Here is a 24,444-nt window from a genome sequence, read left to right on the forward strand (position 1 = left end):
GAAAGAAAAAGTTCCCTGTGTGGAATGATGAGTTCCCGGTCTACCTGAGAACAAAAGCCTGGTCTTTAGTCTTAACATGTGGACAGATCACCCCATCATGCAGGTGTTCTTAGCCGGCAGCAAATCTGGAAGAAAATGCAAAGCTATGTCTTTTTAGATAAAGGTTTTATTTTTTCTCAAAATGTTACAAAAGTTATTTCTCCTGAATATCGGCAATGCATAGAGCGTTTATAAACTTATCCAGCAATGAATAAAATCTAGTTTAACACTGATCCACTTTGACCAACAGTTCTTTAACTCTCAGTGTTTCTCCTTTTCTTTCCTGATTTTAGTTCTTTGTTCCATCTTCTGCCACCCTGAACTGTTACCCTGAAAAGTAGACCCCAACATCGTAATGGAAGGTGTCCATACTTAGCACTTGCCCGCTCTCCTACACCACAAGGAGGCAGCCTGAGGCAGTATTAGTAAACCCGGCTGAGGACAAAATGAATGGGCCATGGGAAAAGGGTCCCAAGTCTGCAAGAGGCAAAAGCACGAGAGTCTGACAGATGAAGAATTCACCTGCAGTTTCTAAATCACCCAGTGGTTTCTGTAAGAGAACTAACTCAGGTTTCCCAAGAGGGGCTGAGTGCTACGTAGGCTGCAGGGGAGTCTCCTGCGAAGGGTTCCGTAGCTCAAACCAATGGGGCATGAGACAGCTCTGAAAGCCCTACTCTGGTACATATGACAAGGCCTGAGCCAGACCAGACCCATGGCACCACCTCAGCGTCACCCCTCTGTCCCCGAGCCCTCATGGGCAGCGCATGCTGCTTCTGTGCTTTCTTAGAGGAGATGCCGCTGCCACCACCTGGGCCTGCGTGGCAAGGGTTTGACGGGTAGCCACCCCCATCACAGCTTCTCAAATGGGAACAGGTGGGAGGCCGCTGCCTTCTTTTCCCTTCTGGTCTTCTTAGAGCACTTTGGCTTCTGCTCTTCTTCAGCCTCTCGGTTTTGGGGCCAGGAGGCTGCCAGGATCCTGGATGCTTCTGCTTGAGAGCTAGTCCCCTCCTCTTCATCAGAAGAGAGTCCACCACCTGCATGTGCTTGGGGAGCTCTTGTACCACTCTGGAGAGAGAGGGACAATGGAGGGGAAGGGCAGGCCTCAACCAGATGGAAGGGAGCAATCGGGGCAGCAAAGCCCCCAGCAACAGCCCTTCCTGGAGTCAGTAACTCAGTGTGGGGCTGGGGGAGAGCCTTCCTCACACTGGGGCCTCTTCCAAGCAAGTACTAGATATCTTGCTCTGGGCTCAGTGCTGCCAAATGCAAAGATGTTTATGCAGGAAACTGCCCTCAAGGAGCATACACCCAAATCTAGGAGATCGCCAGGCCGGGGCTTTGCACATATTACCTCACTTCTGCACAAAAGTGCACCGATGTCTTCAACTGCACAGACCATCTCTCAGTGCCAAATGCTCTGGGGCGGGGGGGGGGGGGGGCCTCCCTGGGGCCAGCAGGGCTGGAGAGTGAGGCATGGAGGGTTTGGATGCAGAAGGTGAAAGCACATGAGTGGATGGAGTCAACACAAAGCCTGGTAAAGGTCACCAAAGGGATGTGAGGGAGAAGCATGACAAAAATATTTTTTAAAGACAACCTGCAGCATGTGGGGTTGGAGACGGGGAGAAAGCAGGTGTGGTTATAGCAAAATTCCCAGCACACATTTCTGCATCTGCCCAATGCTGACTTCACCACAGAACTGTGCGGAGGGGCCTCTGCCCCTATGGGAGCCCTATAAGGGCTGCCCATCAACTTTGCACCTGCGCCCACAGGCTGGCCCAGGCCAGCAGGTGCCATGAGACGGGAAGTGAATGAGCAACCCCAGGATGGGAGGATGGCCACAGGGAGCAGTGCAAGGCTATGGGTGGCGGGTCAAACAGAGAAACGTGGGACAAGGCTCGTCCCTCCCTGGATGGGTTTAGCCCCAGATCAGACCCACGGCAGGTACACTGTGGTGTCAAAACATAAGCCATTTATGGGCAGACTCTGGGGCCGTGGTTCTGAGACCCCCTCTCCTGCCTGGGCTTCTTTCCAAGCAAGCCACACTGACCTCGTCCCCGTAACGAAGCTTCAGCCTCTCCCTGATGAGCAGTCCCCTGGCCAGCAGCTTCCAGTTCCCTAGGGCCCGCTTCTCTCTTTTCTGCAGGCAACATGAAATAGATCACAAAATGTTAGGTACCTCCATTTTCAGGAAAAATGTAAAGATGGAACCTTTGAACATATAAAGGTGCAAAAGAAGACTTTTTAGTTAAGAAAGTTTCTCAACCATGCCAAGGCCATTTTACAATGACTGTCATTTATAAAGTGATGCACATAAAAGGCAGCAAGTCCGAAGCCTCTTTTTAGCTGTTAGCGACTATACCATCTTCAAGGAGGAGGCCACACAGACTTGGGACCATGGGCAATTTCTTTCAGCAGAGACAGGTGTGTGCCACAGGTGCAGCAGCCCCCAGAGCCAGGATCCAGGGACACAGTGGCCAGAGATGGTGGACTGTGAGGTGCAGACAGGACCCTGTTTATCAGGGGCTGGCTCCACAGGGTGCCTTCCACAAAGTCCGAGAGCTGGAAAGAGCTCTGGAGCACACGGCCTCTCCTTTTAACCACTCTGCAAGTGCAGTACCTGCCCCACCTGGGGGCTTGTGTGCCCCTGCCATTCTGCTTTTGCACGCACCTCAGCCCACACCCACACCCACCCTGGCCAGACTGCTCACCTCCTTCTCCCTCTTTTCAATGAGTGCCTGCTCATTTTCCCAGGCGGCCAGGAGCACGTCTTTGTATTCCTCGCAGACAATGTACCCATCAGTTCTGTAAGGATGTAACACGGATGGTCTTACCTGATCCTGCTGCCTGCTCTGGCCTCTCCCCTCTCTGTTGCGGAGGCCAGCAGGTGGCTCCTAAGCGCCCAGAGCCCTGATGGATTCCCTGCATCAGCCGTCCATAATCCCAGCCACAGCTACTGACAGACACCACCCATGCAGAAGGCAGGCCTGTGGACTCTGACACCTTGTCTTCTTCCCCAGGCCTGCCTAAGGGAGCTGGGATAATGGCTGCCCAACCCCACAGGAGGACAGAAGCCACCTGACCAGGAAGCATGCTGACACTGCTGGCTCACCCGTCACCACCCCCAGGAAATGGTTTTCACCTAGCATCACTAGCATGCGGTTTCATTAGTTCTGATGCCCTAGCATGGAGGCAGAGTAAAAGTGTGAAGGTAAAAGGTAAAGTGTTAAGATTGACTTTGCAAATTCAGAGTAAAACCTGGATCATGGCCTCAACCCCCACATCGACTTCTTGCCCCTTCTCCAGGATGTCTCACCCCACCTCTGGCCCCCAGGAAGGCCCCTCACGCACATGGGATGGGAGTAGCCTTTATGGAAGTCGAAGCCAGTGATGGCCTGCACACAGTCAATGTCCAGCTTGCGGGCCACGCGGTGCAGGTTGGGCAGGTTCAGTTGGACACAGCCGACAGGCATCATGCTGGGCAGGAAGAGGTACACATTCCCAAATTCATTCCGGGGGACCTGCAGGGAGTGGCATACTGGGTCTAGACGGCTGCAGGATGAAGTAGGCTGGTCCTGACCCCACCAGGCGCTGCTGCCCTTACCTTGCCGTCCACAGCCACGGGTGGCTGGTACTCCTCCGTCTGCCACTTGCCAAACAGGCCCAGGTCATTTTGGTCCTGCAGCTGGGGCTCGGCGAGGCGGGCTTTCCGGGCCCGGTTGGAATAGCCCTTCACCATCTAGGTCAGAGGGAACAGCCAGTTTTCAAAAAGACTCCCACTTCCTAAGCACTTACTGTGTGTACTGGGCACTATGCTGAGTGCTTTACACCTGTGGCCTCATTTAACTGCCACGATGAACCCAAGATGATGTGCTCCTTATCCCCTGTACAACTCCTAGTACCACCAGCAACTCGAGTACTGCTACCACTAGCCAACCCCTCAGAGTGCTCCCTGCCCTAGGCACTGTGCCCAGAGCTTCTGTGTGTTAACTCAGATAACTTGTCAACAAACCCAGCAGGTAGGTTCTAACACTGTCTCCACTGTACAGATGAGCAGCCTGGGAGGTGTAAACCATTTCCTACAGCACAGTCCTGAGGACCAGAGCCATGCTTTTACTGGCCATACCATGTCCTACACTTTCATCACTGATAGGGTAACTGGGACTCAGAGATGAAGTCACTTAAGTCCCATGGCCAGGTAAATGACAAGGCCAGGATTTAAATTAGTAACCACCCAGGTCATGTACCCTGGAAGGCACTGACACTTTGGGACCCCTCAGACATTCCCTGGTGATGTCTAGCAGCCACAATTGTCACTGAGGAGGACTAGCAAGCAGGCTTCATAACTGCTACAAAGAGGAGTGATCTGGGTGGGGCAGAAGATGGGCACTGGGCACACCAGCTGCCTGGAGGGTAGGGGTTAACAGGCTTCTCGTAAGGGATCACATACAGCCTCTATTCTATAACTTTTAAAAAACGTAAAATTTCTTGCATGATCTGAAAAATCCAACTTCCAAATTCCTCATTAAAGTAAGACATATTTGTATGCTTTTCTCTTCCTCCAGTCTTTCTCAAGCCAGAAAGGTCTACCCGGGATGCCTTTCCTGGGTGTGCACTCAGCAGCCCTTTGTGCCCATGCCTCTGCCTCCAGCGCGCCCCCCAGTGGTTACCTTGTAGGGCACTTCTCCCAGCCTCACCACGCGGGCTTGTTTCAGCCAGGTATCCCGGGAATGCAAGGTGTGCACGCAATCCCTGTGGGGGCCAACAGGAGGAGACACATGGCAAAGTCAGTTCACAGCTGGCTGAAGAGGCACCAAGTGCATGGATGTACACCTTACACCACCTCCCAGAAGGGCCTCCCAGAAGGGCTCAGCCCTTGATTCTCTCCTCAAGCCCTGCTCCTGAGGGAACCGTGGGACCTGCCTTCCCTGCTGAGCCAGGGAGCGCTCATCTCTTCCTCAGTTTGCAGCCTGAACTCTGGCTAGAGAGCAGGGTCCAATGAGCAAGGGCACCAATTTCCCTTCCAGTGTGGCCCTCCAGCTCCTGCCCCATCTGAGGCTGATTTTCAGCACAGTACTGTGCGCATGGGGTGCGTGCCTCCTCTGTGCCACAGCCTAGCAGGGTGACCATGCACAAGGCATTTTCCCTTCCTGACCCTCAGCATTGTCCTCTATTGAGGGATAATGAGCTGGGTCCTCTCTGCTTTGCCAGGCTGTGGGAGGACCACTTTCCAGGCACTGGAGCAGTGCTGCTCCGCCCACAGCATCCCTGTCCAGACAGGGACCTCCACCCATACTCCCTCAGCAGGCTGCACAGCTCTGATTGCCCAAAGGAGCAATTATGTCCTGGTCATGGTCTTCACACAGGAGAGGAGGGGCAAGTGGACACTGTCTGGACACGACAAGCAGAACAGCAGGGAAGTGGACACAGCCCTGTCAGAATAAATCTCAGCTTCTATCCACTTCGCACCTGTTAGGATGGCTATTATCAAAAAACCAGAAAATATGTGTTGGCGAGGGTGTGGAAAAATTGGAATCCTTGTACTCTGCTGGTAGGACTGCAGAACAATGCAGCCATTGTGGCATATAGTAGGTTAGATCTTCAAAAAGTAAAGGCAGAATTATCATTTGATCCAGCAGTTCTACTTCTGGGCATATACCCAACAGAAATGAAAGCAGAATCTCAAAGAGATATTTGTACACCCATGTTCACAGAAGCATTATTCACAGCGGTCAGAAGAGGAAGCTACACAGGTGGCCATCCACAAACACCGGTCGCAACACGACAAATACTATTTAATCTCACTTTTATGGGGTCCCTAAAAGAGTCGAATGCAGAAGACACAGAGCAGCATGGTGACTGCCAGGGGCTGGGGGAGGGATGGGGAGTTACTTTTTGATGGGGACAAAGGTTCATTTTGGGAAGATGAAAAACTTTTGGAGACGGCTGATGGGTTGGTTGTACAGTATGATCAACATACCTGACACCACTGAGCGGTATGCTTACAGATGGTTAAGTGGTAGACTTTATGTTACTACCCAACAAAAACCGTCTACCTCTAATGCTTTCTCCTAGGACTGACATGGTGGTGCCTATGGAGGGCTGCTCTTTCTTTCCACCAGACCGGCTCCCCCTCAACCATCTGAGGAAGCCTCTGCCTTATGACTGCTACCTGGGCGTCCTCTACCCAGCTGGGCACGGGGAGCCTCTGAGGCCTCAGACTGTCCGTAACTGAGGCCCTGACCAGCACGACGCTTCCTGACATGGAACAGAAGGCCCTGCCACAGCCCCTGAACAGAGGGTGTAGGGTGAGTCAATGCAGGACGTCCCCACTAAGAGGACTCATATCACCTACCCAAGTGATTGCCTTGTTTTCTCTTTCTTCTCCAATTTATTAAAAACATCTACTCTATTTTTTGGCCTTTCATTCCAATGTTTCAAAAAATCACTTCTTTTAGTTCTTTCTTTCTATGGTTTTCTATCTTAAAAGTTCTGTTTCTAGGAGAACTGGTTGGCTTAGTTGGTTGAGCATCTGCCTTCAGTGCAGGTCATGATCCCGAGGTCTTGGGACCAAGCCCCACATCAAGCCCCACATCAAGTTCCCCCCTGAACAGGGAGAGTGCTTCATCCTCCCTCTTTGCCCCTCCCCCTGCTCGTGCTCTCTCTTTCAAACAAAATCTTAAAAAGAAAGTTCTTCTTCTTTATTTTTCCCCCTCACCCTAAATTGACATTATTAAAATATTTTGTTTTAGGGGCAAGTAGGTGGTACAATCAGTTAAGCATCTCTTGATCTCAGGGTCCTGAGATGGAGCTGGACGTCGGGCTTTGTGCTGGGACAGGGAGTCTGCTTGCAACTCTTTCCCTCTGCTCCACCTGTTCACATGCCCACATTGTCTAAATAAATAAATAAAACCTTAAAAATTTTTGTTTTAATTTTGTATATATTTTACATTCTTTTTCTAACTCTTATTCCCTTCCCCAGTTCTTTGGAATTTTTTTTTTAGTGTGGACAAAATATCCACAAAATATATCACCTTAACCATTTCTAAGTGCAATTCAGAGGCATTAAGTGTATTCACACTAAGTAACCGTCCCCATCATCCACCTCCAAAACTTCTCCATCTTCCCAAACAGAAGCTCTGTTGCCATTAAAACATCACTCACTTTAATTTTCATGATCATATCTCGTATTCCCTCCTTTTGTATATTTGTAACTTACATATTAGGGGTGTATTTTTTATTGCCCCATGTAAACTTTGTTGTACTTTTAATTCTTCCCCCATAACTTTTTTGTACCTGGTCTTTTTAAAAAGATTTTATTTATCTATTCATGAAAGACCCAGAGAGGGGCAGAGACTTAGGCAGGAGAAGCAGGCTCCCTGTGGGGAGCCTGATATGGAACTCAATCCCAGGATCATGACTTGAGCCAAAGGCAGACACTCAACCAAAGACCCAGGTGCTCCACACCTGCTGGTCTTTTAATCCTTGTTGTTTTCATCTTCAAGCTATAATACCTTCTACACACGCACCACACAGGATGGCGGGCACACACCATAAAGCTCATCATATTTGACTAAAGGGCTGATGTAAACAGCCCCTTGCCCTAGAAGGTTGCCAGTCCTGGGCCATCGGGAAGCCCACAAAGCCACTGGGCAGCCTCACGCACCTGGAGTAGACAGCTTCTCCACGACAGTACCCAAGGATGGCAGCTGTTTCAGGGTAGATGGCCTCGTATTTCAGGAGATGCCTCTTCAGGGCATACAGAGGGTGGTTCTTGTATGTGCCAATGACCGTAGGCAAAGGTTGGCCCAGGTGTTTTGCCTGGAACTGCAAAGGCCAGAGAGACCATGCTGAGCATGGTTGGAAGAGGAGGTGAGGTCTGAGGCAGGCGACCCCTACACCACCATGTCAGGAAACAGTGGAGCAGAGGTTTCATGAGCAACAATGACCATAACATTGCATCTGCCGTATGGTACTAAGTAGGTTTTAGACACATTGAAAGCTACAGGAGCATAGAATCCTGTGGCTTGTGGCAACTCTGAAGAGTTACCTAACCTAGTCATTCTCAGTGCTCAGACACCCTGACCAGCCCTGGCAGGTCACTGCCCACTCTAGTCCTCAAGGAAGACATGCAGCTTTCTTCTGGAAGAAGGCCTCACCTCTCAGTGAGGCCATTGCTCTGCAACTTGGATCTAGCTGATCCTGGTCTCCCAGGAAACTCAAACGGGCCATTTGCACCATGTAACTCTTCTGACTCCACTGTCCCTAATACTTGTCTCAGCAGTTCTCTACGGATTCTGATTTCTCAGTGGGCAATTCCACTGTGGAATTCACATCCTGTTCACCAAGTTCTCCTGACCTTCCCCTGGCAGCTCTTCCAATACCCCCAGAAAATTAGCAAGCTCTGGCCAGGTGAGGTGGCAGGGGGCAGGAGCATGAACAACCTCCACTGCCAATACTTTCGTTAGTCAATTTTGACACCATCTGCACGATCCCCACTCACCCTGTCACTTCTAAGTAAAATGGACCAGGAACACTCCTGGAGCAGATTCTCAATGCAGAATGAACTGCCCCACCACGGGGAATGCTGAAGAAACCCAAGCTTCACCTGTCCTCACAAAGTGGGACTAATTCGTTGGTGAATCCAGGCAAATGCCGAGCTCCACTGAACACGACTGTCATGCACACGGAGCATGGGTCGGGGTGGGGGTGGGGGGTGGCGTCCCAGACACAAAGTACTGCTGTAGCAGCCTGCTTTCCAGGATACCCTCCCCAATCCCTTTCTTCCCAGATGACTCTTCTAGATCCAGGAAGGGATGTCTGTGTGTGTGCTTCTGAGAGTGTGCACGCAGGGGTGGGGTGGGGATACAGATGACCATTGCATTAATGACTTTTTCTTTCTTCCACTCAGTGCAATTTATGTGATTGCATAAAGTATTTAAAGTTCCCAATTTACAACTAGGAAACAACCTAAAAATATACTGTATATAGCTTCGAAGCCAAATAGACATGGGTTCAAATACCAGGGCAGTTAATCTCTCAGCTCTTCCATTTTTAACTGGCAAATTAAGACAACAGTCATCCCAGGTCTATAGTGCTGTGATAATTACATAAGATCACACAGAAAGATGCCTCACACAGGGCCAGGCATATACAAGGTGTGCCAAGATGGGCCTTCAAGCCCATGGCAGCCGAGGCCTTACCTCTGAATCTTCCTTCTTCTCCCTCTCCACCAACAGGCTCTGGTATGGTCTCAAGGTCTCAGCCCACCACTTGGCATCAACCCGGCACTTGCGGGTCGCAGTCATCCAGGCTGGGTCGTACCTCTGGGTGACATCCCGGACCGAGCCATCACCGTCGATGCCCACCACGTAGGTCATGGGCTTGGTAGCATACTTGTAACAGGCCAGAGCCTGGCCCACCACACCATGCACACAGTCCACACACACCCACTTTTCCTCCTGCTCACAGAACACCTCTAGCCACTGGTCTACACCAGCTGCTTTCCTTCTTTCTGCCCCCTCACCATCACTGGAGATTTTCTTGCCTTGCTTACTCTTACTGCTTGAAGAGCTTGTGGATGCTGCTGGAAAACCGGGATGCTTAGAGGGTCTTCCACTTTGGGTCCTGGAGTCAGTCCTGGACCCTGCCTTTGTCCTCTGGGGGCCTGGGGCTCTCCTCTGCCGGGGAAGGACAGGCTCAGAATCCTCATCAGATGAATGATGTGCTTCCCCACTGGAAAGCTCGAAGTCAGAGCCACTGCTGCCCTTGTCACTTGCGCTCTCTTCTTTATAAGACACCCTGGAGGCCACCTGCCGCTCTCGGCCATACCGACGTCTCTGGGTTTCCTCCTCTTGTCCTCCTGCCTTGCGCTCTTCTTCCCCACTAGAGGAGGGCTCTCTCCGTCTCTTCCCAACTGCAGCTGCCTTGCCCTTCTTCCCTTTGGCACTTGTACTGCCAAGGCCTTTAGAAGATGTGTCCTCTTGTCTGGTTCCTTTGCTGGTCTTAGGTTTGGTTTGGCCTTCTGCAACTGGGCTGGAAGTTTCCAAGGAGCTGCCAGGATCCTCTGCAGATTTCTCCGTGGTAGCTTTCTTTCCCTTAAACAATAGGAAATTTATCATGATATGATAGAAAGCCTATAATCTGCCAGGGCTAAGTCACTGGCTACAGAACCAGCATCCACAGATGTCCCCAACTCAGAGAGGGTCAGCTGGCAATCCTTTAGAAATATAAGAATGTATTCACAAAAATCTGTAGCATCTTAGATAAGTCACAGTGTAACTCTTTTCACTCTAGAGATTGGCCCAGGGAAAAGAGCACCAGAAACAGACAAGCCTGGGTTTCAACTCCAGTTCTGCTTCTCATTCATTAGGTGGTTTCAGTCAATTATACATTTAATTTACATTTTCTTAAATATTTATTTATTACGTACATATAAACCTCTGAGTCTTAGTTTCCTCAGCAATGATACCCACCTTGCACACAATGTGTCTTATGAACAAATATCGATACACTTAATAAACTTGCTTCATTAGCAGAATGAAATCCACTTCTGGACCACTAAGCTTCAGAGTGCTAAGCCTCCTGCTTAGATGATGGCAGAACCCAGAGTCCTTCACCCACTACTACTCCACATGGCCAAGGAGGAGGAGGATGCGGCCATTCTGCTGTCATACGGCACTAACCCATGGGGGACCCGGGACCTCTCTCCAGACCAGGTTTAGGCTGCTGGAGGCCCACAGGTGTCCTGTCTTCCCAACACAGGGTTGAGCATGACAGGCTCCCAGGGGCCCACACTCCATGAATATCAGCCCTTAAAGATAGTTTAATGACCAATTTTTTTTTGTTGGAAGTCTGATAATTTCTCCCTCCCCACCAAGCCAACCGCTGTCCAGGAGAACCCCACCTTTGCCGTAGGTAGCTTCAGAGGAAGTGGCTGCAAAGACAGCACCAGTCGGGTCGGGAGCTGCAGGGCCCGCAGGATCAATAAAAATATCTGCAGTGAAAAAGAATGACACATTTATCCTAAGGAAAAAACTGAGGATTTCGCTAATTCCACGTTGTTTGTCATGGTAGTTTTTTCTAACAGGGAAAAGTTAGAAAGGACCAAACAACAGGAGCCCAGAACCCTGCACACTATTAAAAATGATGCCGAAGAGATTTATCTTTAGAGAAAAATAAAAGAGAAGATGTTCGCTACATGGTAAAGGAAAAGAGAAGTCTAGTTTTTAGTGTGTAATGTTAATTTTTGTCAAAAAAAAAAAAAAGCATATAAACATATACGTGTATTTGGAAAAGGACCTGTTTTGGGTTTATAGGTGTTCACAGGTAATTTTTTTTTCAGCTTACCTAACTCTTGTATTCAACAGGTGTTCGTACTTGTGGTTAAAATAAAAATAAACGAAAGACCACTTTGAGAAGAAAAAGTAGAAAACATCACCACCAGATCTCCAAATTCTATTCCGTTTACCATTTTCCCCACAAGGCTTTCTACTGGAGGCTGCAGTTCTAAAAATTCTGTTAACCTGTAAGGAGTGGAGCCTCCTCAGGGGAACAAATGTCCAAAACAGGGACAGTGATAAAGCACATGATCAAGATCTTCCCATGCAGACCTCAGAGTCTCAGGAATTACTGCAATGCCCAAAGAAGAGCGCAAGAAACAAGAGGGCAGGTTTACTGCAAAACACCGTGCTCTAGCAAAAAAAAAAATAATAATAATTAATTTTGCCTATTTCTTCTGGATTTGAAAGCAGCAGGGGATGAAAAAACATCAAAGAAGCCCAAATTGAGGGACACTCTACAAAATTCCTAAGCAGTATACTGAAAAGTGTCAAGATAGGAAGGACGAGGAAAAACCCAGAAACTGCCAGACTGAAAGAGTTGAAGGAGTCATGATGGCTAAACAAAATTAGAAGTAACTCATATGTCAACAGCCAAATGATTTTTAACGATGGTGCAAAGGCCATGCAATCCCCATTGAAAAACTTGTCTCTCCAACCAGTAGTGAAGATAACGACAACAAACAGCTGGAAGAATAGTCTCCTCAACATAGGGTGCCAGGACAACAGGATATCCTCATGCAAAAAGGATAGAGTTGAATATCGACCTCATGTCATATATAAACATTCACTCAAAATGGATGAAAAACCTACAAGTAAGAACTAAAACTGTAAAACTCTTAGAAGGAAACATACGGAAGATATGCTTTATGACCTTAGATTTGGCAATGAATTCTTAGATGAGACACCAAAAGTATAAGGAATAAAAGAAAAATAGAAAAAGCAGGCTTTACCAAAAGTAAAACTTGTGTGCAACAACAGACTTTCTCCAGAAAGGGAAAAGACAACCTCTGCAATAGGAGAAAATATGTGCACATCTGACAGGGGTGTAGCATCTAAAATATAGAAAGAATTCTCACAACTAAATAACAAAAAGATAAAGAATCCAATTAAAAAATGGGGATACGGGCAGCCCAGGTGGCTTGGCAGTTTAGTGCCGCCTTCAGCTTAGGGTGTGATCCCTGAGTCCCGGGATTGAGTCCCACGTTGGGCTCCCTGGGTAAAGCCTGCTCTTCCCTCTGCCTGTGTCTCTGCCTCTCTCTCTCTCTGTCTCTCATGAATAAATAAATAAAATCTTTTAAAATAAAATAAAATAAAAAATTAAAAATGGGGATAGGATTTGAATAAGCATTTCTCCGAAGAAGAAATGGTCAATATGCACACAAGCACGATAACCATCATGAGCCACTAGGGAAATGTAAATCAAAGCCACCATGAACTACCACTTCATATCTATTAGGATGGCTGTAAGAAAAAAAAAAAAAAAGGAAAACACAGTGTTAGTGAAGATCTGGAAAAACTGGAGCCCATGTCCATTGCTGGTGGGACTGTAAAATGGTGCAGTTGCTGTGGAAAAGTCTGACAACTCTTCAAAAAGTTACACATAAAATGACCTAGCACTCCACTCCTGGGTATATACCCAAAAGAACTGAAAACAAGTACTCAAATAAATACACGTACACACATTTATGGGAGTACTCTTTACAACAGCCAACAGGTGGAAAGAGCCAAAATGTCCATCAACTAATGGATGCAAAATGTGGTCTATCCCTACAACAGACCATAAAAGGGAACAAAGTGCTCACATGCTACAACATGGTTGTATCTTGAAAACACTACGCTAAATGAAAGAAGCCAGACACAAAAGATCACATATGATACTTCGTCCTCATGAAACATCCAGAATACATGAATCCACAGGGACAGAACGCAGAATGGTGGGTGCTGGGTGCTTGAGGGAGCGGAGGATGGAGTGGAATGGGAAGTAACTATTTAATGGGCACATGGTATCCTTTTAGGGTGGGTAAAATATTTTGGAAATACACACAGGAACAAAGTTTAGAGGATAACACTCAACTATTAATGCTTGTCTCTGGGTGGTAGTATTATGGCAAAATTACTGGCCATGTCAGGTCTCTTAGACTTTTCAGAAAGAGGTAAGGGTGCCAATCATCTGGGCTTTTCAGGGCCAAGAAGTCTGGTCTCTTTCCCTAAACAAATAGAAAAGCTGGATCTCAGGAGTATATATAATTAATAAGAATCTTTCAGGGATACAGCTATATTTCTACCTCTATTTCTGGTAGACAGTACTCTCCCCACTGCCCAGCTGCCGGCCAGTGTCACTTCTCAAATTGGAAGGTAAGGATATACGCTTTCTGATGGATTTCAGCAGTCAATGTTCAAAAAAGCATTTCCCTGGGACCTCTGAACATAATTTTTGAATAGTTAATGGAAACAATTCTAGAGCACCTGACCAAAAATTAAGTGCTTAATACTCCAGGACACCAAACAGTAGAAACAGTGCAGGCTTTCCATCCACATACTGGTCCTGGACCTGACTCCAGCGCTTACCAGCGGAATGACCCTAAGAAAGTTCTTTGGCCTCTCTGAGCATCAGAACCTATTTTTTATTTTATGAGGACTGAAAAAAGAAGAACACATAAAACACTGGAATGGTATCTTGCACATGACTGCCATGGTCATTACCTACTAAAAAATAGTGCTGCCAGGGGGAATCACTTACATGGACCAACTCTTCATCATCTCGAGCAGAGTAAATAGCAAACCTCCTTTCCAACGTAGTCTGTAGGCCATCTTGCTCGTTGGTTGAGAGGTCTGCATTAACTGTAAATGTACCAACAAACCTGGAGAGAAACCAGGTGTTCCCTCAGGGCAAAGAGGAATGCCCATTATTCTTTCACAGCCAAGAAAATCAGAAGGGAGAGTCTTGGAAGGGAATAGTGAGCCTCACCACCTCTGCTCTAATCTTCCCAAGTCTGTGTGGCTGACCCCGGCTCACCACTGAAGATCCCCGCAGACTTCACATCCCTGGGAGCCTTCCAGACCCCAGCTGCTACGTGCACCTACAGTCCCCAGCAGACCCTTTCCTAAGCACTCCTCATGCTACCCTGATAATCTGGGGTGGAGCTGTCTCCCGGCCAATATGGGAGGTCTTCCAGGGCAGAGATTGTGCCTGACGTTTCTCTATCCGCAATGCTGTGCCCAAGGCCCGACATATAGGATCCTCTCAGGGAAGGTCTGTGGAATTGACATGCCCCCAGCCTCTGAGAGTCGTAAGTCCTACAGTAGGGCTCTGCAGGAGGGGTCAGAGGACCATACCATTTCACCAGGTTTGACAGGTAGCCGGAGTCCACGTCTTGAGGTGGCACTCTGGTAAAGCGAGTTGGGACAATAGACAGGCCGATAGCAAGCAGATCTGGCTGGTTGCAGATGTTACTTCGATAGAAACCATTCGCCAGCAGGCACAACAGGTGAACCTGGGAAGAAGGGGAAGATGGTAGGCCAAGAACTAGAGGGGTTTTTGCTGCCAAACTGAGAAACACTTTATGGGCAGGAATTATTTGCTGTTATTTCAACACACAAGGAAGTAAAAATCCCAATGTTACCCATTTCCTAAGACTTTGTCTTTCACCCTATCTTCTCCTGAGATATAATCCTCAAAGATACAACCAAATCTCAAAATTGCACAACACAAACTTTTTTTTTCTAAGAGGACTTGTCTTTTAGATACATGCTGCAGACTTATGGATGACAGTCTACAATGTCTGAGATTTGCTCCAAAAAGATTGGGAGGAAAAGTAAGTAGGGGGAGAGAAGGGAGATGTGCAAACGCCGGTGATCGTCCAAGCTGGGGGAGGATGCGGGTTCACCACACCACTCTCCACCCTTCCCAGGGTGCCAGAACCCAGCCTCCTCCTCTCCAGACCCCACTGCCATCCCCCCACATGAGCTCCAACCACTCTCCAACCTCCAGAGATGGTCACGTGACTCCCCCTCCACCCCATCTTCTCCACAACTTTACATCCTTTTCCCTTCAAAACAGTCTGCCTTCCTCCCTACCTATGACCTCTCCATTTCAGTCAACAGCTCCGCTCTTCTTGCCTCATCTTGGAGTCAAATGAATTCTTCCCTTCCTCTCATCTCTACCGAGAGGTACAAGCAGCTATCTCAGGTGTTCCTCAAGGGCTCAGGGAGGCAGGTATCTCATCTCCTCATTGTCCTATGCTCATCTCACCTCCAGGTTTCTGCGGCTGCTGCAGACACCATCTCTTTCCCTGCCTGCCAGCTCTACCCACTCTGGCTGCCCACTACCAGTCAGAGGGACATCAAAGTGCCCTTCCCTCACTTAGCACAGGCCTCTACCGCACATCCCTCCAAGACGCAGACACACAGCTCGTCCTGCCATGCCCTCTGAAGTGAGCGAGGGTAGCATCCCCACCACCAATCTCTGTTGGACTTTGTTGTAAATAAAGCCACCTTCCTCAGCCACTAGATCCACACTGATCCTTTTCTTGGTCCTGAGTCTTGAATTTCCTGTTTTGAAGTCTGTCTTGTTCCATATGGGAGATCAGACGCTCCCTAATGGCAGGAAATGAGCTTTATATGAGTCTCTATCCCCACAAGGCCAAGTACCCTGCAAAGTCCATAATACCGTTCAGTAACTACCTGATGAAGTCAAAGCCGTGGTCTCTTCAGTGGAGATGGGAACTGAGGTTATGAAACAGGTGGAAGAAGAGATGGAGGGAGTGCACCACACCACCCTGCCTCGGCAGCGAGGACACTATCCCCTCGCCCCCCTGCCCTTACCTTGTGGGTGTCCTCACGGACTTCTTTACTGAAACGTTTCATCATCCTCCGGAGATAAGTCTCAAACTCCACTTTTATCCTTTCGCTGCAAGGCATATTGAAAAAATTGGGAGAATGAAGTGGGAGACTGACACCTGACCCCAGCTTCCAATTACCTTCTTTCATGTGTAACAGCTCGGGAATCACTATCCTTGTTTTCCTGCACAAGGCTGTGCCACTGGGGCCAATCTGCAAGCTGGCTACTCTCTGCAGACTTTTCTGGTCCTTCTCACCTGAACACGGTGGCTTGGGACATTCTCTACCCATCATGCCTCATGGACATGCTTTGAAGTGCACATCCACCAAGAAGTCTTGCCTGCCTGTCTGACCTCTCAATTCCTGATTCCCTCCTTAGCACCAGTATTTTTGGGTTAAACTGGCGCACATTCACTGGTATGCGCTGTTCTGCTGTAAAATCTCTTCCATGCCTATGTCCCATGCACCTGTAAGAAAACTTGATGCTTCCTGAATGACTTCTATCAACTCCTTCGTTCATGTCTAATAACATGCCCATCAAAGAGTGGTACTCTTTAGCCAATTAACCACCAGACATTGTGTTCCACGTTCCCAAGCCACCAGAAGTGGCAGTGGTCCTGGGATGGAATGGGGGCTCCCTACCATAGTGGGGCACTGCCTCAAATCGTGCAGTGTGACATAGTGCAAAAGCATGAGTGTCGAGTTGGCAGGAGAGAATTTAGATCTTGGCTCATCCACTTCCTGGCTGAGTGACTCCTGAAATGTTATTTAATTTCTCTGAGCCTCCAGGTCCTCATTCACACACTAAAGTTTATGTAAGATAATGGACAACTTGCAGAGCCCTCAGCACTTAACAGATACCCAATAGGTAAGAGTTTCTTCTTCCTATGTCCTCCCCTGCCAGAGAACAAACCAAGATTCTCGTTCAAGTCCGAAAAGTGAACCCAGGACTCTCACTGAAGGCTCCTGACCACTTTGATACTCAGCCCTAGTCTCCTCTGTGTTTCTCAAAAGCTTTCATTAAGTAGCAGCCCTTGCTGATTATTTGTGACTGGAATCTAGAGACAAGGGCCTAATCTTACCTTCTTTCTCTTGCTTTCGCCTGCTGGGGTGTTTCAATCTCTATCTCCACTGGTTTCACAGGCAGAACGGATTTAGAGAAGGCTGCATTTTCTCCCACATCACCTGGCACAGGCTCACCAAGTTCTAGTGATAATAATAATTTTTATTTTTTTAAAGATTTTATTTATTCAAGAGAGACACAGAGAGAGAGGCAGAGACATAGGCAGAGGGAGGATCAGGCTCCCTGCAGGGAGCCCAATACAGAACTCGATCCCAGGACCCCAGGAACACAACCTGATCAAAGATGGATGCTCAACCACTGAGCCACCCAAGTGCCCCAATAATAATAATTTTTAAAAATCATGGGTGCCTGTGTGGCTCAGTCAGTTAAGCATCTGTCTTTTGATATTGGTTTGGGTCATGGTCTCAGGTCTTAGGATTGAGCCCCACATTGGGCTCTGTACTCAGTGGGGAGTCTGCCTGGGAGTCTCTCTCTCCCTCTCCCCTTCCCCTCCCCGCTAAAATAAATAAATCTTTAAAAAAAATAAATGAAATTTTAAAATCAGTAATAATAGGGGCACCTGGGTGACTCAGTTGGTCAAATGTCTAACTCTTGGTTTTGGCTCAGGTCATGATCTCAGGGTTGTGGGATCAAGCCCCACATCAGGCTCTGTGCTCAGCATGGAGTCGGCTTGAGATTCTCTCTCCCTCTCCTTGTCCACATGCACACATGTGCACACACTCTCTCTCAAAATAAATAAAATCTTAAAAAAAAAAAACGGTAATAATTATTACATTAGCTTTCGTATTAAACAAAATGGAGGTTCTGATGGGATGGAGTTAGGAACAGATCCAAGGTAGAAGACCCATATTCGTACCATGCTTTGAGTACCTCAAAAATGTCACAGACGAAGCTGTTTTACATTTCTTATCTAACTTGAATAGCAACCCAGAGAAAGAGCCCTTAGAGCAGGAAACTGAGGCACAGGGATATTGAACTGAGTTAGATCCAGAACTCTGGTATCAAGGAGCTGATGCTCATGAGTGTTTTAGTAGACTTAGGCTTTCTCCAAGAAAAAAAAAAAAAAAAAAAGCCAAATAAGAACAATTTCCTATTCTCTGTATTACTACAATAACGCGTATCATAATTTGCTTTGTATACAGGCATGACTCAGGGGCCTTCCAGCCCCAATCACAAACTTATAATAAGGAACACATCTTTTTTAAATCTCTTTACCTTCTATATCACTTGTAAAGCACAGTTAAAATAAACTGAATTCAGAGCTGGATTTGTGAACTTCGTAAGCAAAGACCCTTTTAAAGAGTCTCTAGGTCCAGAAGCAATGACACCCCATTGGCAATGAACACACCTAATGTCAAGATCTGGTTTACTACATACCAGTCCCTACTAAAATGAGCCAGGGCTTTCTGGAGAAACAAAAGCTGTTACACATCTAGAGCAAGAAGAGTATAGGGTGGACCTGTAACACCTTGTGCCAGAAAACCAGAATGTTCTCAAAAACAAATGAGACCATGTCAAATAGTAGGGTAGTTGGCTTAAAGGGGCTCCCACTGGGACAACTTGAAGATCAGAAAGCATAGTGATAATAACTGATAAATTATCAATTTTTAAATATCTTTAAGTGATACTCAAAATAAATACAATTCTTAAAAGAGAGAGCTCTTCTTTACACATCAAAGTCAACTGATAAATGCATATGAGATGAGAGAATTGGAATATTCCATTCTGGAATACTCAATGTAATAATCTCTGATTCAGTAAAGATCCATGCATAATAAAAACCATTAAATAAAAAGTTGTTTAGAATAAATAAGATGTTCACACAGAATCAGAGTACAACCTAAGAAGGTTAATTACAGCGGGAAAACATGCCTTTATATTGTCACAATCTGGCAGTACCACATGACGTGCTCAAACTTAGCAACACTAGTAGAGCAACCTGATGTGAGGTGCCTCTTAATGGATGCAGTATGAAGTACAAAGCTGTGAAGTATTCTTGCCCCAAAAAAAGTTTAGGGGCACCTGGGTGATTCAGTCGGTTAAGTGGCTATTGGCTCAGGTCATGAGGTCGTGATCCCAGGGTTCTGGGATCAAGCCCTGTTTTGGGTACCCTGCTCATCAGGAAACCTGCTTCCCCCTCTCCAACGCTTGTGCTCTCCTGCTCCCTCTCTCAAATAAATAAATAAAATCTTAAAAAAAAAAAAAAAAGTTTAACCTAAGTTCAATCAAATTTGAACTTACAGTTTGTAAGAAACCAGGGGATAGTGAAACATCCTCAGATGCCTGTTTATCAGACAAAACTAGAGTATGAGACATCCTACAAAGGAAAAGGCCAAAACTTCAAAAACAGCAGTTCTACAAAAAGCAAAAAAAGATGCTGGATGGGGTGCACTGTTCTAGACTATAGGAGACTAAAGAGGTGTAACACACTTTGATTAGATCCTGGATTAGAAACAAACAGCTATGAAGCATATTTTTGTAACAATTAGAGACTTTTCATTTTTTTTAAGTGTGAAAATATTTATCATGCAGGAGGTGGTCTTATTCTCAGGAAATGCATGAAAAGTGCCAGGATGTCTGCCGTCTTACTTTCACACTGTGCACATTGTGTATCTGGAGAAAGATACATTCACTATGGCAAATGTTAAAATTACTGAATCTAGGTGAAGAGTCAATGTGCTAATTTTAAATTGGTTTGTAGGTTTTCAAAAACCATTTCAAAATCAAAAGCTGGGATGAAGTCAAGCTAGACAGAAGAAATCAGAGATGATAACATTAGCTGCCATTTACTGTAAGTACAGGATGCTTTAGGCAGATTACATTCCAAACCTTTCCTCCCCCACTATAATCCTGGGAGTCTACCCTGTGAACAGCTCACGGTGAGCCTTCAGTGCTTACTGTTGTGCTTACTGTTATTGTGAAATAACAGCTCTGACAGGTGGATTTTCTTGTTCACACAGCTATACAAATGCTAAGACGGGGCTCTGAACCCAAATCTCACTACTCTTAAAACCTGTGTGCTTCCTACGAAATGATGCTGCCTCCATCTCGTGATCTAACCACTGACAGCCAAAAGGGGAAGAAAATACACACCCTTCTTTGGTAACCTGGTCATGAATTTTTCCTTGCATGGAAAGCAAGTCCTTACCACAACCTTATTTGGTGGTACTTAGTTTCAAAAGGAAACGAGATTGCAACTTAGTGACATGACTCCCAGCCGACTCAAATGGAAAAACAGGATCACATAGCTCTTGTACCTTCTACCTCTTCCCATTCGTCTTCACTCTCTTCCTCATCATCTTCTTCACAGCTGCCTTTGTCCACAGCAGCCTCTCTCTGTGAAGGGTGTGCCTTCTTCCGAACACTGGCGAAGTCCCTGTGTAAAGATCATAGCAGGGAAGGTGAAGAAGGCTCACACGTCCTAGTGCATTCAAGCTAAGTGGAATTCTAAGGACTCCTTCTTCGACTGAGAACCTATGACAATTATTTAAAGATAATATGTGAACTCTGAGCCTCATTCCCTCCATCACTGGTGCGTCTCAAGGGCTCAAGACATGCTCTGATCATCAGTCTGACACTAGACGTGCCTTTAACAGAAGGAAGGCAATGAACCCACAGCCTAGAGCTGTGTGAGGGAAAACACAGCTGTGTCTGGAAGTGTGGTACAGGAAAACTTAGAAGAAACCATAATAATATGAGTTTCAGAAGTAAAAGCTGTGGGGTGCCTGGATGGCCAGTGGTTGAGCATCTGCCTTTGGCTCGGGGCATGATCCCAGGGTCCTGGGACCAAGTCTCATGTCGGGCTCCCTACAGGGAGCCTGCTTCTTCCTCTGCCTGTGTCTCTGCCTGTGTCTCTCATGAATAAATAAAATCTTAAAAAAAAAAAAAAAGTAGAAGCTATGAAATCTATGTGTATACACAGGCAGGTAGACAACACAGTGAAAAGGCAATTTGGGGCCTGGCTGGCTCAGTCAGTTAAGTGCCTGCCTTCAGCTCAGGTCATAATCCCAGGGTCCTGGGATGGAGCCCTGCATCAGGCTCCCTGCTCAGCAGGGAGTCTGCTTCTCCTTCTCCCTCTGTGCTTGCTCTCTCTCAAATAAATAAAATAAAACCTTTATAAAGAATAAAAAAGTAGAAGGAATTCACATTTGCTGATGGTCACATGACTGTTTCCTCCCACCTCCATGATGTAAGTAGACAGAAGCTGGTAGAAATTTAACCTTACGGTATGTGGGGATGTGTCCATACACGAGTACGTCACAAACAATACCAAAAGTACTGATACCTAGCTAGTTAAGTAGGTCACTACACAGATAAACAGCTAGCTGAATATTGGCTGAAGATGAAGTGGTTACTGATACGTAATCTATTTTTGCTATTTCATATGCAAAATGTGTTTAGAGCAGTTACTTTTTTTTTTTAATTTTTATTTATTTATGATAGTCACAGAAGAGAGAGAGAGAGAGAGAGGCAGAGACACAGGCAGAGGGAGGAGCAGGCTCCATGCGCCGGGAGCCCGACGTGGGATTCGATCCCGGGTCTCCAGGATCGCGCCTCGGGCCAAAGGCAGGTGCTAAACCGCTGTGCCACCCAGGGATCCCTAGAGCAGTTACTTTAAGCTTCTGTGAGGTTTGAGGTGTATTCTCAGTGAGACCATCACCTAAAATTTCAGCTCAGACAAGTAAAATCCTGTCTTTAGCTCTAAAAATACACGCACTCCCCTTCAGCAGACCACTTTCAGCACCACAGAAACAAAAATTTCTCCTTAGGATAAATGTAGTGGAAATGTCCACGGCTACAGGTTTGTCTGCAAGTCGACTCTCAACCGAGAGGGAAGGGAGGGCCGCAGAGCTTTAAGTAGCAGAATCCTGGTCTATGTGTGTGGATTTCTCTGGAGAAAGAACTCAACTGGTAGGGAGAAGCAACTGGGCAGGAGGAAGCTCTGAGGTATGCATTCTCAGGAAAATAAAGGAAAAGAGATGACCTGAGTGCAAAATTTCCACACTTCCTCATGCTCCTGCGTACTGCTGCCCCCTCCTGGGCTCCTTTCCTCTGTGAGGACTGCAGAAAAGCCAGGACTAAGATGGAAGATTGGTTTCTGAAGGCACTACTACCTCTTTGTTCTTCCTTTCTTGACCACTCCCCCACACACAACCTTCCTAGGAGATAGACGATCAAGTGTTCACTTAGCTCATATTTACTGTTCACCCTGTATTACTATGCATGTTCATTCAACCGCAAAAATCCTTGTTTCGTTTCTGCCAAATAAAAGGCCCTGCCCTAGATGCCACAGGGCATACAAAAATGAACCAGGCATGGTTCCAGGCCTCAGACAGCTTGCAGGGTAGTAAGCAGGGGACGTGGCAAGATACAAGTAAGTGCAAGAACTCAGAGGAGGCAAAGGGGAAGGATCAATGAAGGCTGTCAAGTGGATGGACTGTGATCCACATCTTCTAGGTGGAAGAAAGCATTCCAAGTAGAAGGAAGAATGAGCACAACTCATTCTTGATGTGCCCCGTATGAGCATGTGGCAAGTGAGTGACCAGAAGTCTAGCCTGGGGGGAGCAGAGTGAACCTGAGGAGAGCAGTCCAAAAGAAAGCTGGAACGGCCAGCCAACAGTTTATGTTTGTGGTACCTTTGTGCAGTAGAAAGAGCACTGGACCAGGAGTCAGAAGGCCTAAATCTCAACTGGTTTTTGCCACCATCTTGCTGTGTAACCACAAACAAATCACTTTCTGCAAGCTGTCATATCATCTGAAAAGTTTGGGAGGTAAACTGTAAAACAGCTGACCTTTGAATAATGTGGGGTTGGGGCACCAACCGCTTGCACAGTCAAAATTCTGCACAGAACTTTCGAATCCCCAAAACTGCTAACTACTACTAGGCTACTATTGATTGGAAGCCATACCAGTAACATACAGACGATTAACACATATTTTATATACTATATGTATTATATACCGCATCCTTACAATAAAGTAAGCTAGAGAAATGGATGTGTTATTTTTAAAAATCACAAGAAAAACTATACCTACAGTGCTTACTGTATTTATCCAAAAAAAAAAAAAAAATCCACGTATAAGTGGACCTATGCAGTGCAAACCTGGTTATTCAAGGGGCTACTTTAATTGCTAAGAAGAATCTTACTAGTGGTCTGAGCTCCAGCTGGAAGAGTTTAAAGACCCCATCTTTAGCACAGACCACAGTGAGGAGAAAGAGCAGGTGTTAGGACTCACACTTCCGAGGGCAGCAATCCAGACCTGGCTGGAAGCTTGTCAGCCATCTCACCTGAACTCCTCCCCGTCGCTGAGGGCTTCATCCTTCACAATTTTGGGGTTTTCAGATTTAACAGACACCTTGGCCACTTTCATTTTGGCTGGACTGTGGGCAGGGCCCCCAGGACCACTGCAGCCTCTCTTCCGCTTTGCTCGTGAGACTTTGGAGAGAAGGCTCCTCTTTAGAGGTTTCTCATCTTCTGAGATATCTAGATGACCACACAGAACACGAGATTAAGTGACACAGGAAAGGTGGAGGCAGTGTGCTTTCACGGGCAGGTGATGAAAAGCCCCCTTCTGTCACCTCCCTCCAGATCACATCCCCATCACCGGGTCACCGTCCCCATTTGTTCAACAACTAGCTTATAGCCTCCTCATGCCTCTAACCCAGTTTATACCCTGTGCTCACAGTAAAAACCGGCTTCTTTTATCAGTGTCGTATTCTACTCCTCCTGGGATTACAGACTGCCACATGACTCCAATAAAATCTAGCTTCCAAATCTCAAATTTCAGCTAATAGCCGGGAAGGAAAAATACATCAATCTGCTAATTAACACCCTGCTTATTTATTACCTGCTGAGACTAGTTATTTTAGGAATAACCCACTATTAAGTGAAATGTTGAGTTCATAAGCATGTCCAAGTTTTCCACAACCTTACTACTACTACTAATCCATGCTTCTGCCATCTTTCAAAACCAAACCTTGCTCAAAACATACTTCACGAAACCTTTCCAATCTAACCCAAAAAAGTATACTCATACACCAACCATCTCAGCAAGTTTAGGGTTGGAATAAGACAGTAGTAATTTAAAAATACCTTTATTTTCTTAGAATAATTATTATTGGTTTTTGTTAAAGGGAAATTTTTA

At 46.6% G+C, this 24,444-nt stretch overlaps 1 protein-coding gene across 1 annotated transcript in view; it reads right to left on the reverse strand.

Moving 5' to 3' along the window:
• Positions 1 to 148: 148 nt before the first annotated feature.
• XPC (XPC complex subunit, DNA damage recognition and repair factor) overlaps positions 149 to 24,444 on the reverse strand; it is a 29,200-nt gene continuing 4,904 nt past the window's right edge. The window contains exons 2-16 of the mRNA XM_072784991.1: positions 23,588 to 23,783; positions 20,556 to 20,674; positions 17,297 to 17,420; positions 16,200 to 16,284; positions 14,712 to 14,869; positions 14,116 to 14,236; positions 10,940 to 11,029; positions 9,237 to 10,130; positions 7,700 to 7,860; positions 4,704 to 4,785; positions 3,638 to 3,772; positions 3,385 to 3,554; positions 2,745 to 2,838; positions 2,084 to 2,173; positions 149 to 1,104 (exon numbers count right to left, since the gene is read on the reverse strand). Coding sequence (XP_072641092.1) covers positions 889 to 1,104; positions 2,084 to 2,173; positions 2,745 to 2,838; positions 3,385 to 3,554; positions 3,638 to 3,772; positions 4,704 to 4,785; positions 7,700 to 7,860; positions 9,237 to 10,130; positions 10,940 to 11,029; positions 14,116 to 14,236; positions 14,712 to 14,869; positions 16,200 to 16,284; positions 17,297 to 17,420; positions 20,556 to 20,674; positions 23,588 to 23,783 — 2,735 coding nt within the window. The 3' untranslated portion in view covers positions 149 to 888. The remainder of the gene's footprint in view (positions 1,105 to 2,083; positions 2,174 to 2,744; positions 2,839 to 3,384; positions 3,555 to 3,637; positions 3,773 to 4,703; positions 4,786 to 7,699; positions 7,861 to 9,236; positions 10,131 to 10,939; positions 11,030 to 14,115; positions 14,237 to 14,711; positions 14,870 to 16,199; positions 16,285 to 17,296; positions 17,421 to 20,555; positions 20,675 to 23,587; positions 23,784 to 24,444) is intronic.

Source organism: Canis lupus, chromosome 19 (genome assembly GCF_048164855.1).
Source record: "Canis lupus baileyi chromosome 19, mCanLup2.hap1, whole genome shotgun sequence".
In the NCBI taxonomy this organism is placed as follows: Eukaryota; Metazoa; Chordata; class Mammalia; order Carnivora; family Canidae; genus Canis; species Canis lupus.